This window comes from Chiloscyllium plagiosum, chromosome 11 (assembly GCF_004010195.1).
Source record: "Chiloscyllium plagiosum isolate BGI_BamShark_2017 chromosome 11, ASM401019v2, whole genome shotgun sequence".
Lineage (NCBI taxonomy): Eukaryota > Metazoa > Chordata > Chondrichthyes > Orectolobiformes > Hemiscylliidae > Chiloscyllium > Chiloscyllium plagiosum.
In genome coordinates, this window is record NC_057720.1 from 13,307,033 (window position 1) to 13,321,919 (window position 14,887).

Below are 14,887 nucleotides of genomic sequence, written 5' to 3' on the forward strand. Positions count from 1 at the left end.
TAGAAAATTTAAAGTATTCAATTAAAGCTCAAAACATATATTAAACATTTTTTCAAAATTAAATACTGACTTGACATAATTATGTACATTTGGCAGACTATTTGTTACACCTTTACAGAATAAAGTATTTTTCAATGCTTGAAAAATAAATCCATTCCACAGAGTATAATTTGTAATTTAGATTGAAATGCAGCTTGGACTGATGACATTGAAAATTCCCTTCTCACTAGTGCCTGTGAAGTCTTATTGAATGTGGGAAATAAGAATGGGCACAAAGCACAAATGGGCACAAGCACTCATTGGCACTAAAATATCAATGGAGACAGTAGCAATCTTGAGTGAAATGGCAGATTTACCCCATTTAATGGTAATAGATAGAGTTCAATGTTGAGGCTGAGATTAAAAGACTGAGACATAAGTTTAATTTGGAAAGAAAATAGGAAACATACATTTTAAAAAATCTTTGAAAAGGGGAATTGTGGAACATATATTAACAAGGGGGAGAAAATAAAATTTCAGACTTACTCTGCAGGAGTTCCTCAGGAGAGTGGCGTAGACTCCATCTTCAGCTGCTTCATCAATGACCTTCCTTCCATCGTAAGGTCTGAAGTGAGGATATTTGTTGATCATTACAGAATGTGTAGCACCATTTGCTCAACCTCACACACTGAAGTATGTCCAAATGCATTAAGACCTGGACAGTATCCAGGCTTGGGTTGACAACTGGCAAATAACATGCATACCACACAATTGCCAAGCAATGACCATCTTGTATAAAATTCAATTAGACCACCACCCTTAACATTCAATGGTGTTACCATCATTGAATCTTCCACTATCAACATCCTGAGGTTACCATTGACTAGAAACTGAACCGGACTCTCCATATGAGTACAGTGGCTACAAGACCAGGTCAGAGGTTATGATTACTGTAGCGAGTAACACTTCCCGACTCCCCATAGTCTGTCCACCATCCACAAGGCATAAATCAGTTAGAAAACTTTCCACTTGCTTGAATGAACACTATTAACTGGTATAAGAAAGATGTTGAACTTGAAAGGCTTCAGTAAAAATTTTCAAGGACGTTGCCAGGATTGGAGGGTTTGAATTATAGAGAGAGACTGAATAGACTGGAGCTTGTTTCCCTGGAATTTGAGGCTGAGGGGTGACCTCACAGAGGTTTATAAAATCATGAGGGGCATTGATCGAGTAATAGCCTTTCCCCCAGAGTAAGGGAGTCCAAAAGTCAAAGGCATAGGTTTATGGTGAGAGGGGTAAGATTTAAAAGGAACCTGAGGGGCAACATTTTAGACCATGAGAGCAGAAATTAGGCTACTCGGCCCATTGAGTCTGCTTCGCTATTCAGTCATGGCTGATAAGTTTCTCAACCCCTTCTTCCAGCTTTCTCCCAGTAACCCTTGATCCCTTTACAGTCAAGAACCTATCTATCTCAGTCTTAAATATACTCAATGACCTGGCCTTCACAGCCTTCTGTGGTAGTGAATTTCAGAGATTCACCACTCTCTGGCTGAAGAAGTTTCTCCTTATCTCTGTTCTAAAAGATTTTCTGTTTACTTTAAGGCTGTGCCTTCAGGTCCAAGTCTCTCCCACCAATGGAAACATCCTCCCAACATGTACACTGTCCAGGCCATTCAGTATTCTGTAAGCTTCAAGATCACTCCTCATTCTTACCAACTCTGTCGAGTATAGACCCAGAATCCTTAAATGTTCCTCATATGTCAAGCTTTTTATTCCTGGGGCCATTCTGGTGAATCTCCTCTGAACACTCGAGCCAATACATCTTTTCTGAGATATGGGGCCCAAAACTGCACGCAGTACTCCAAATATGATCTGATAAGAGCCTTCTCGAGCCTCAGAAGTACATCCTGCTTTTATATTCAAGTCCTCTGGAAATAAATGCCATCTTTGCATTTGCCTTCCTAACTACCCTACTGACTCAACCTACAGGTTTACCTTGAGAGAATCCTGGACTGGAGCTACCAAGTCTCTTTGCAGTTCCGACTTTTCTCCCCATTTAGAAAATAGTCCATGTCTCTGTTCTTCCTACCAAAGTGCATGACCTCACACTTTCCCATATTGTGTTCCATCTGCCGCTTCTTTGCCCACTCTCCTAATCTGTCCGAATCCTTCTGCTGCCTCTCTGACTCCTCATTGCAACCTATTCCTCTACCTATCTTTGTATCGTCTGCAAACTTGGCCAGAATGCCCTCAGTTCCTTCATCTAGATCATTAATATATGAAGTGAATAGTTGTGGTCTCAACACTGAGCCTTGCAAAACACCAGCTGCCATCCTGAGAAGGACCCTTTTATCCCCACTCTCTGCTTTCTGCCAGGCAGCCAAGCTTCTATCCATGCTGGCACCTTGCCTCTAAAACCGTGGACTCTGATCTTACTCAGTAGTCTCGTGTGTGGCACCTTGTCAGAGGCCTTCTTGAAGTCCAAGTAGATAACATCCATTGGCTCTCCTTGGTCTAACCTGCTAAATTCTTCCTCAAAGGATTCTAGCAGGTTTATCAGGCAAGATCTACCCTTATGGAACCATGCTGAATCTGCCCTATTTTACCATACACTTCCAAGTATTCAGAAATTTCATCCTTCACGATGGATTCCAGGATCTTACCCATGACCGAGGTTAAGCTAATCAGTCTGTAATTTTCCATCTTCAGCCTTACTCCCTTTTTAAACAGGGGTGTTATGTTAGCGATTTACCAGTCCTCTGGGACCCTCCCTAATTCTAGTGATTCCTGAAAGATTACCACTGATATCTCTGTTATCTCTTCAGCTGTCTTATCTCTGTATCTCTTCAGCTGTCTCCCTTAGAACTCTGGGGTGTAGTCCATCTGGTCCAGATGATTTATCCTACTTCACGCCATTCAGTTTTTTCTAGCACTTTCCCCTTGGTAATGGCCACCATAATCAGCTCTGCCCTCTCACTGTTTTGAATTTTTGGGAAATTACTTGTGTCATCTACTGTGAAGACTGACGCAAAGTAATTATTCAGTTCCTCAGCCATTTCTTTGTTCCTCATTGTTGTCTCTTCTATGTCATTTTCCAGCAGCCCATTGTCCATTTTTGCCTCTCTTTTGCCCTTTATACATCTAAAGAAGCTCTTACAGTCTTCCTTTACATTACTGGCGAGCTTATCCTCATATTTAATCTTCTCCCTCCTTATTTCTTTTATTGTTGCCCTTTGTTGGTCTTTGTAAGCTCTCCAATCCTCTGGTTTCCCACTGTTCTTCAGTACTTTATATGCTTTCTCTTTTGCTTAAATGTTATCCCTGACTTCCTTACTCAGCCATAGTTGCCTCATCCTCCCTGTACCATGCTTCCTTTTCCTTGGGATGAATCACTGCTGTCTCTCCTGAATTACTCCCAGAAACACCTGCCGTTGCTGTTCCACTGTCTTTCCTGCTAGGCTCCTCTCCCAGTCAATTCTACCCAGCTCCTCCCTCATGCCTCTGTCCTTACCTTTTATTCAGCTGAAATACAGTTACCTCTGATTCTGTCTTCTGTCTCTCAAATTGTAGAGTAAATTTGATTATGCTATGATCACTGCTTCCTAAGGGTTCCTTCACCTTAAGCGCGATTATAAAATCTGCTTCATCGCGCAATACTAAGTCCAGTATTGCTTGTTCCCTAGTGGGGTCCATCACAAGCTGCTTCAAAAAGCCATCTCATAGACATTCCACAAATTCCCTTTCTTGTGACCCACTACCAACCTGAATTTCCCAGTCCACCTGCATATTGAAATCTCCCATGATCACTGTAACTTTGCCTTTCCTGCAAATCTTTCTTATCTCCTGGTGTATCTTATGCCCCAGCTCCTGACTACTGTTTGGAGGCCTATACATGACTCCATTTTTTCACATTTGCAGTTCCTCATTTCTACCTATGTAGATTCTACACCATCTGACCATACTTCATTTCTCACTATTGATTTAATTTCAGTTTTTACTATTAGGGCAATGCCAACCCCTCTGCCCACCTGCTTATCTTTTCAATAGGATGTATATCCTTGAATATTCAGCTCACAATCCTAATCCCCTTGCAGCCACGTCTCCGTGATACCCACCATGTCATAACTGCCAATTTTGATATGCACCACAAGCTCATTTACCTTATTCCTTATACTGCATGCATTCAGATAGAACGCCTTAAGTCCTATATTAACTATCGTTCTTTTCATTATCATTTGTTTGTCCAGTGTACTTGAAGATTGATTGCTAACCCTTTTCAGATACTCTGCCCGATTTGTGTCTGTGCTGGAGATTTTAATAACCTCTTCTGAGGTCTGCACTGTTACTTCCTGTTTTAATTTGGGCTTTCTAATTTGCCCTGTAACTGAACGCCCCCACTCCCGCTGCCCACATTTATTTTAAAGCCTTGTCTGCAGCCCTAGTTGTGCGATTTGGTAGATGAGTTAGATCAAGGCTGTATTTCCAGCTGTATGACTCAGAGTGTAGTTCCAACATCGCTCACAGCTTGACAGCATCCAGGGCAAAGCAGCCCACTTGATTGGCACCACATCCACTCTTTCTTCCCCCCCCACCACATCACCAATATTCAGTAGCAGCAGTGTATACCATCTACAAGATGCATTGCAGAAATATACCAAAGAGTCTTTGAACCTTGCAACCCTGCAACAAGGACAAGAGCATCATATATATAGAAACACCAGCAGCCACAAGTTCTCCTCCAAGACACTCATCATCCTGAGTTGAAAATATACTGCCATTCTTTCACTGTCAATGGATCAGAATCCTGGAATTCCGTTCCAAGTGTCATTGTGGGTCTACTGACAGCACAGTGGTTCAAGAATGAAGCTCACCACCACCTTCACATGGACAACTTGTGCTGGATAATAAATACTGACAGCCAATTATGCCCACTTCCCATGAGTGATTTTGTTTTTGTTTTAAAACGTAGCATGCAATTTTAAAAGAAGGACTGGATAAAATTGTACCAGGAAAGGAAATGCAAAGCACTTAATTTCTGAATCACATAAGGATCCAAGTGGAAAGCTTGGAAAGGTAGATAAGGTGACCAATGATTTTCTATTGCCCAAACTATTAATCTGTTATTAATTTCTGCTCTGAAGAATTGGATTTTGAATTCAATGTAGTCCATTAAGTTCAAAAGTCTACCACTTTTAAATCAGTCACAGATGAAATAATTTTCATTTGGGTACATGCCCACAATTCAAAGCTGGTTTGCACAAAGTGTAATATACTGTACCCTTTCACTTAGGATGCAATGAGGATGAATGAAATGAAAAATAAGAAGTATTGGTGGGATTATGGTTAAGACATACAGGAGTTTTACTTTGCGTTTCTTAATCTCAATTTGGAGTTGATTGGTAGCACTCATGGTTGTGTGACAGATGTAGTGTAAGGATCCAGAATTCTCGAGTTGAGTACATAACTCCAGGTGGTGCTTAAATACGGCGTGATGACTATCCTTTGGATAGGGCAATAAACTGAAGTACCGTTACTATTGAAGCAATAGAATCTCCGATCCGATTTTCCAACATGTTTGTCTTGAGATATGCTATTTTATAAAAGTTATGTAGTGCTTGTATTCACACAATCTGATTTGCCATCAAGGGCACATTCTTCATACAACCCACGTCATCTTAATGGAAAGCCAAGGTTCTTCTGCATTGATACATCTGTGGAGGCGTGATAAATGGGAAGAAAGCAATATTAGATGATTTCTGCTTGGTTTTCCAATTACGTTTTTCTGAATGGAGATTGTTTGCTGTTAAAAGTGACTGTAGTGTTTCAACTTCATCTGACAGAAACATAGGCCCTGATTTACCAGTGGCCAGATAGTCATTTGCGCAGAACAGGCTAGAGTTGTGTGTTGGAACCCTGCAGAATTCACAAGATAACAGACTCCAAGGGAATTACTCAGAAAACTGAAGATTTTCTGGGCAATTTCCCTACACTTTTCCTCTGAAAGTATCCATTTGAACTGGAGAATTCATAAGGTTTCTCTACACTTAAATTGATAGTCTAACATTTCCTGCATAACTATGTAAAGTCTTGTCTAACTCCTGTGTAAGTACTAAACTAACTCCTAAATTTCATTCACTCCTCAACTACACGTCATCAAACTCTTAGACCTCTGCTTTCAGAAGTGTCTCCCACCAACCGCTGCTGTCAACTCTCCCATCGCTCACTTTCCTGACACATTGCTGATGAAGGGCTTTTGCCCGAAACGCTGATTTTCCTGCTCCTCGGATGCTGCCTGATCTGTGCTTTTCCAGCACCACTCTGATCTAAACTCTGGTTTCCAGCATCTGCAGTCCTCATTTTTGCCTACATTTCCACCCCCACCAACACTTCCAATCTCCCTGATAGGCCATATCCCCTTAACCTACCCTAAACATCAGTTGCTTACCTGGTGGCCTTGACATGGCACTCACCTGAGACCCCAAACTTTCACCTACCTTACATGCTTGCCCTATCTCAGTAGCCATCCATGCTGCTCGACACTTAGTCACAATATGACAACTATTGCCGTGAAGAAACTGGTATGTTTTGCTTTTCCATAACAATTCTGCAGTACGAAGACACAGTTGGATTCAAGGCGTATTCCACATTTCTACACGTTCCAAGATCAGAATCTCCTGCCAGAGGTTCGGAACTCACTCTTAAAGATGTAGGAGCTGAATGGCAACATAACTGTAACTGCCACTCCTTAGAAAATCCATCCAATAGATTTTATGAAAGTGAAACATCAAAACATCTTTTGAGATGTAAGTTTTTGAATCGTCAGAGTAGGTGCTGACTAGCTAACATTGTAGAAAAACAGTGAATCTCTGGTTGCCGTAATTAAATTTTATATTTAAAGCAAGAACCTTTTGGTTAGATTCGGGAATGTTCCTGCAATCTTAGCCATTGAGCTTTTGAGAAGCATTTGGGCCATTTGTCATAGTGTGGGATTTCACACCTTGTGCACAGCCAGAAGTTTAGAATGTCTAGACAGAAGAGTTACTGGTGTTGCAGGCTAATAGCAGCAACTGCAGCATTGCTGTAAAATAGTCAATGACCTATATTTCTAAAAAATAAATCTTTAAAATATTATGCTGTATGTGAATAATCACCAAATGACATCTTCTAAGTTTGAATGGGTACTGTAACATGGTTATGTTCAGTATTACTCGAAAGTACATTCTGATTTAGTTTGCATTTTTTAAAAACATTTTAGAAATTGCAGCGCTCAGTGGGATTTATGCTAAGTATTAATTTACACAATATGCCTGGGATTTTCTACTGGCCCTGTTGATAGCTAACTGGCTGTGAATGATATAAAATGCCCAGTGACTTGTATTGTCAGACTGTCTGTTTACCCATCTGACTTGAAGAGAAAAGGTTGTCAATAAAAGCTTATTATTCGCCTTGGTAAAAGTAGTGGCATCTGTGACCTATTTCCTAAACATCAATGTTTTTAATAAGATTGTAACTGCAACAGAAAAGAGAGAGATTCATTGTTTTTTTCCAGTTGTAATTATGATATATAAGGATCTGTACAAATCCTTTTTTCTGTCTATACTACCAACTGCCATAACTCTTTGTCTTTATAGGAATGTTGGAAGCAAATGGGCTTTGGAGCAAGCCAAATACAACTTGGTGAACGAGTATCTTCTTGTCGGGATAACTGAGGAATTAGAAGACTTTATAATGCTCCTGGAAGCCGTCTTGCCACGCTTCTTTAGAGGAGCAACAGAATTATATCGTACAGGTCTGTCTGAAAATGATGTATGCTTGGAAATGTAGTTCTAATCTCTTAACCACCCAATCTCCTTGTGATGTAACTTTCAAAGAACCATGTATCTGAACCTCTAGGTCTCTTTGTTCGACAATGCTACCCAGGGCCCTACCATTAATTGTATAACTCCTGCCGTTGTTTGTTTTTACCAAAATGCATATCTCCCCTTCCTCCAAATTAAGCTCCATCTGCCACTCCTCAGCCCTTTGGCCCATTTTAGAAATTTGGAAAAATGGCTTCTGGGAACTATTGTCATCTGAGACCTGAGGTTGGTTTCCAAGCATGTTTTGACTGTCAGTATTATGGATAAGTCAGTATCATTGGAACTGGTATGCAGCAAGCCCAACAAGAGCAGTGAGGAGGCTTTGACATAGTTTTAGCTCAGAATGAAGCTGGACAGATGAAAGAGATATTAGTGGGGAGCACCGTGATGGAGAAAGTGAGGACTGCAGATGCTGGAGATCTGATTTGAAAAGTGTGGCACTGGAAAAGCACAGCATCTCGTTAGGCAGCATCTAAGAAGCAGGGGAGTCAATGTTTCAGGCACAAGTCCTTCATCAGGAATGATGATGGGCTTTGCCCAAAGCGTCGACTCTCCTGCTCCTCGATGCTGCCTGACCTGCTTTGCTTTGCCACGCCACCACAGCACCTTGATGGAAGTGACCATAACTCTGCTAGATTAAGGGTAGTGATAGAAAATTCTCAATTGGGGAAAAACTAGTTTTACTAAGCAGTAATATGATTTTGCTGAAGTGGACTGGAATCACTACTTCCTGAAGAAGGGTTCATGCCCGAAACGTCGATTCTCCTGCTCCTTGGATGTTGCCTGACCTGCGCTTTTCCAGCAACACATTTTCAGCTTTGATCTCCAGCATCTGCAGTCCTCATTTTCTTCTGGAATCACTACTTGTCAATACATCAGTGCCACTTTAATGGGAGACATTCAAGCAGAGCTATTTGTATCATCTACTACAACGAGTGAGGTGCCAGAGAGCTGGATGGTGGCTAATGTTATGTATTTGTTTAAGGAAGGCTGCACGGTGAAGCCTGGGAACTATAAGCCGGTGAGTCTGATATCAGTGGTGGGTAAGTTGTTGGAGAGGATTCTGAGAAATAGGATTTACATGCATTTGGAGTGGCCAGAACTGAATAGGGATAGTCAGCATGGGGATATGTGGGAAATGTTGTCTCGCAAACTTGAGTTTTCTGAGAATGCAATCAAAACGTTTGAGGCCAGAGTAGTAGGTGTTGTCTACATGGACTTCAGTAAAGTCTTTGACAAGGTTCTGCATGGTGGACTAATTAGTAAAGTTAGATTACATGGGAAGTAGGAAGAGCTTGCTAATTGGATACAAAATTGGCTTAACAGTAGGAGATAGAGGGTGATGGTGGAGGGGTGTATTACGGACTGCACACCTGTAACCACTGTTGTTCTGCAGGGATTGGTACTGGGTCCACTTTTGTTGTATCATTTATATAAACGATTTGGATGAGACTTTAGAAGACGCAGTTACTAAGTTTGTGAATGACACCAAAATTGGTGGTAGAGGCAACAATGTCGAAGGTTATCTAAGATTACAAAAGGATCTTGGTCAATTAGGCCAATGGGCTGAGGAGTGGCAGGTGGTGTTTAATTTGGATAAATGAGAGATATTGCATTTTGGTGCAACAACAAGGGTAGGACTTATACAGTTACAGGTAGGGCCTTGGGTAGTATTGTCGAACAGAAAGATCTAGAGGTTCAGATACATGGTTCTTTGAAAGTTGCATCAGAGATAGACAGGTTGTTTAAAAAGGCATTTAGCGCACTTGCTTTCATTGCGCAGACCTTTGGGTATAGGCATTTGAATATCATGTTTAGGTTGTACATGGTGTTGATGAGGCCACTTTTGGAGTACTGTGTACAGTTCGGATTGCCTAGGTAGGATATTATTATCTTAGGCAGAGTTCAGAAAAGATTTACCAGGATGTTGCTAGAACTGAGTTGAAAGGAGAGATTGTATAAGCTGGGACTATATTCACTGGAGTGTAGGAAGTTAAGGGGTGACCTTATCAAAGTTTATAAAATGATGGGCATGGATAAAGTGAATGGCAAAAGTCTTTTCCATTGAGTGGAGGAGTTCAAAAATAGAGGGCATCATTTTAAGGTGGGAGAAGAAATATTTTAAAGGAATCCGATGGACAACAAATTCACTCAGAAGGCGCTTCTTTTGTGGAATGAACTGCCAGAGGAAGTGGTTGGTGCAGGTACAGTTACAGCATTTAAAAGACATTCAGATAAGTATGGGAATAGGAAAGGTTTAGAGGGATATTGGCCAAACGCAAGCAAGTCATACTGGTCTAGACTTGGAAACTTGGTCAGCATGGGCAATTCAATGAAAGTGTGAGATTCAAAGCAAGTGTTGCCTCTTAAATAGACAGGGTGAAACTAACAGATCCAGAGGCCCTAGAGTGTCAAAGATCTGAAAGGAGAGGATGAAGAAAGAAAGCCAAAAACCAATGGGCTCAATACTGTCTAAAACCTGAAGAGATATAGAACGTGTAGGTCTAGAAGTAAAAAAAAAAGTAACTCTTGTCAAGCCAGATCAAGGAACATGCTCACAAACTCACAGAATAAATGAATCAAGGAATGCGATCTTTCCAGCACCACTGAGGTAACCTGTGTATAAATCGAGTAAGGTTCTTAATGTTTACTTTGTATTTCTTTTCTCAAAAGAGAATGCCAAAAGAGGCATTGCAATTAGGAATGATGTGTGTGAAATGTTGCCAATCCCTAATTGTCCAGAAGGCAGTTAAGAGTCAGCCGCATTTCTGTGGATCTGGAGTCACATGTAGGTCAGATCAGGTAGGGATGACCATTTCTTTCCCTGAAGGACATTCATGAGCCAGATGGGTTTTTCTGCCAATCAGGAATGGATTCATGGTCATCATTAGTTTCTTAATTTATATTGAATTCAAATTCCACCATCTGCCATGATGGTATTAGAACCTGGATCCCCAGAACTTTACAGTCCAGTGATAATACTATTAGGTCGTCATCTCCTCCTCCACATCCTTCTGTGGTAGAGAGTTCTATAGGTTCATTTCCCTATGAGTGAAGAAAGCTTTCTTCATTTTAATCCTAAATGCCTTACCCTATATTCTGAGATGTATGACATCTGATTCTAGACTCCCCAACTGATAAAACATCCTCCCTGTATCTAGCCTATTGAGAATTATATATGTTTCAATCTGATCTCCCCCACCCCCCATTCTTCCTCTAAATGCTAATGAATACAGGCCCAGTCAAATTAATTTCTCTGCATAGAATGGAGCAAAAGAATGTCTGTAATGAACAGACTCACTTAACATTTTGCCAGTATTTAGATATTCACTTGTGCGCCATAGCCTCCAGGAGAGCGGGTTAAGAGCTGGAAAATAGGATTGGTTTCATAGACTTCCATTTACTGATAGGGGCATAATATGCTGATTTGTCTCCTCCTCTGCTATAAACATCTGAGTCAAAGTGAAGAGTTGGATCCAAAATTGTTTTTGTGACAGGAAATAAGGGACAGTTGTCAGTGAGTATTTTTGAGATTGGAAGATTGTTTCCATTGGGTTTCCACAGGGCTTTTATGAGGTCCTTTGCTTTTTGTGGTATGTATCAATAGATATGTTGGTAGACAATAAAAATTTGGCTGTATTGGCATGAAATTTAGATGATGGCCAAAAGCTTTTAAAATGTTAATGAGTAAAAGTTGTACGTAAACAGCAATGTTAAAAATGCTAAAACTTGATAGACCCACTCCAATGAATTTACTGCATGAAGCTGCCAAGGTGGTGAACAAGCCAAACCCTTCCATGAAGGAGGAGACGCAGTTGCAACTTTGATGTGACCTCCTCCCTCTTCATGGCCATTCTACATCAGCAGTAATTGATTTCAACAAAGACTAAAGCTAAGTTTAAAAAAAAGCCATCCTATCTCTTTATTATCTTTGTAACATATGTAATGGTAGTAATTACTATATTTTAAGCCAGTTTACGAAAATATCGATTGCACAGTTAACCCTTACAATGTTCAAAAATATTTTGCATCGTTCCTGTCTCTATTGAAACACCATCCTCCAGTCTCTTAAGTGACACTTTAGAGCTATACAATTGGCTTCAATGTCATTAAGCTGAGGATGTAGGGAGCATATGACTAGAGTTCCCATTAATCATCAATATCTGTTGAAGTGTATGTATCAGTTTAGGTCAGGTGCAGTATTTACTGTGACGGCGTTTCAAATGTGTGACCAGAACAATAGATACTGCAAGGCCATTTCCTACAGTTTGTTTGTTTTTCTAGCTTGTCATGTTACTTTCGGATTTTGTCCCATTTTCGAAGAAGGAACATTAAAAGTGAAAATATTTGACAAAATACAGCAGGTTTCTCTAAGATTTGTGCTGTTGTCCATGCGTAATGAACTCTCAAAACCTTATTAATCTTTTTCACTGGTAATATTTTCTGCTTCAACTAACCTGTAATTTAGTTTTGCAACTGAAGTAAAACCCACGGTTAACCTACAAATTTAACCCATGCAGAAGTGCATTTAATGCTAAAACTTCTTGAGCTATTTTTTGTTTCTGACTTGTTGCTTCATTTACAACCAGGAAAGAAATCTCATCTTAGAAAAACAACAGAGAAGAAACTGCCTACTAAAGAAACCATTGCGAGACTGCAAGTGTCTGAGATCTGGAAAATGGAAAACGAGTTCTATGAGTTTGCTCTGGAACAGTTTCAATTTATTAGAGCTCACGCAGTGAGAGAAAAGGATGGTGAACTTTACCTCCTTAGCAAGAGCTTTTTCTATGAAAAAATCTATCCTAAAGCAACTTAAAAACAGTTTTCACTACAGTGACCTGAAGAACTGCATCAAAAATGTCTTTCTGCTGAATCAGTTGTTACCTTGAACAGTCTAATGATTTTTTTTCCCCAATAAGAGCAGAAAAGAAATCTTGTTCTACAGTTTGTATCAAATCTGCAGTGAACCACTTGCATCTGTAAAGATTTTAGGGTCAAGCATTAGGTGCATTAATGGACGAATGAGCAAGGAAATCCGTTTACACAAACAGCGCACCAGTTGTGTAGATGGCATTCTGTCATTATTACTAATCAGATTGTGGTATGTTTTAGGGACTCCTGTGTCTTGTAAACTTTTACCTGTAGAACTATTTTTTACTAGGGTGCTTTCTAAAGTGTTTCAAAGTATTGTAATTTCACAGTAAGAGAAAAGACAAAATGCTGTACATATTGCACTTTTTATGTGTTTGGACCAAAAGGTTACAAAAAGTTTGAAGTATTTATTTCACACCAATTTTATTACAGGTGGTGTAACTGAACACGTAGCATCCAACATACTATACACCCTTTTATTAGATACTTTGTGTCAATTTAGATTTGTAAGCTTGAATTTCCTCGCTTGTTTGTATCATGGAGAATAATATGCCAAAAGGCAAAACTACATTGCAGAGACCTGGAGCTTACAGAAATGCCATCTTTGACAATGTGCTGCATTACAATTATGGCTACACAGATCTGCAGTTAGAAAGCAAACTTTTTAAGCAAATAATTGTGTTTGCCCAGTGGAGGGAAATATTCAGTGTTAATTAATCTCACCATCGCCTAATTTCCCTTCAGGTTGAAACAGTGTTAGTAGGTTTTCATTGTTATTTCCCATCCCAGTTTAAAAAGTTATATAGATTAATGTATTGCATTTCTAAATGTACTTTTCTCGCAAATGAAATGATATATCCAATAGGCTTGCTATGTTTTCAGTCAGTGCATTGCACTGCTGAATTTTACACGAGTGATTTCCTTGCATTCTCTCTCACATGCATGCTAACAATTGAGAAAATCTGTCCCAACCCCTGCAATCTTTGCAGATACTTTGCCGCTTTGTGTTTGTTTTGTCTCTTTTTAAAAAATTTGTCCCCTCCTAGGATTAATCAACCAGTATTTTAAAATGTGGGTGGCTTGAGGCTGCATTTTCTGCTGGACAGTAAATCCATTCGTGATTGTGAAGGTAGGACAGTCGGTCATTGCCCTATCCCAGTGCAAGCTGAGCTACTTTTCTCAGTTGAGTTAAAGATGTCGACTGGGCTCTTGGCAGTTGGCAAGTAGTGTCAAAAAAAATCATGTGCAGCAGTGGCACCCACTTCTGCACCAAAGAGTAGAAGCAATAGTTAAAAGGGATAGAAGCTCCCAAACCATCATGGTATGATGACTCTATGAATAATTCTGTGCAGTTAACAAAAATGTATTTCAAACTAGCCTCGAATGCGACTACGTCAAATGTACTACTGGGAGAGCAGAGGATTGAAAGCACTGGCTACTTAGCCATGTCCTGTCCCTCCTTGGTGACTATTTGGCACTCCAAGCTGAAGAACTGTCAGCCAGTTGGCTGTTTCAGTAGTTGGCAGGAAGGCAGCAGGACAATTAGTTGGTTAGCCTTGCCATTCCATGCTGCTACAGAAAGCTTATATGGACAGCAGGTGAAACCATAAGGTCCAGTTGAGTAACATAGATTCAATTGAGCTGGTAACCATCTTTTGAACTTTGTAGCAGCAACAAAACAATATTTTTAATTTTCCCAAAATTGTGCTTAAGATTTCGTTACTATGAAGGCCCTCAAGAGGCACATGTTGAATTTGTACTCATTTTAATATTACCTTCTGAGAGAGATAATGACCGAGTGGTATTATCGCTAAACTGTTAATCCAGAGAACCAGGTAATGTTCTGGGGACCTGGTTTTGATTCCTGCCATCACAGACAGTGGAATTTGAATTCAATTTAAAAAGAAATCTGGAATTAAGAGTCTAATGATGACCATGAAACCATTGTTGATTGATGGGAAAACCCATCAGGTTCACTAATGTCCTTTAGGGAAGGAAACTGCTGTCCTTACTTAGTCTGGCCTACATGTGACTCCAGACCCACAGCAATGTGTTGACTCTTAACTGCCCTCTGGGCAATTGGGGATTGGCAATAAATGCTTGCCTGGCCAGCAATGTCCACATCCTGTGAATGAATTTTTTTTAAAAATGGAGCTGCTGATGCCTTTGAGGAGCTG

The 14,887-nt window shown here is 40.2% G+C and overlaps 1 protein-coding gene across 6 annotated transcripts in view; it reads left to right on the forward strand.

Annotated features, from left to right (window-relative positions):
- The window catches only part of LOC122554150 (heparan sulfate 2-O-sulfotransferase 1), a 210,007-nt gene extending 195,426 nt beyond the window's left edge, over positions 1 to 14,581 (forward strand). For all 6 annotated transcript variants that reach the window (XM_043698719.1, XM_043698720.1, XM_043698722.1 and 3 more), the window contains 2 exons: positions 7,611 to 7,768; positions 12,428 to 14,581. In XM_043698719.1, the coding sequence (XP_043554654.1) occupies positions 7,611 to 7,768; positions 12,428 to 12,654 (385 nt within the window). In that variant the 3' untranslated portion in view covers positions 12,655 to 14,581. The remainder of the gene's footprint in view (positions 1 to 7,610; positions 7,769 to 12,427) is intronic.
- Positions 14,582 to 14,887: the final 306 nt, after the last annotated feature.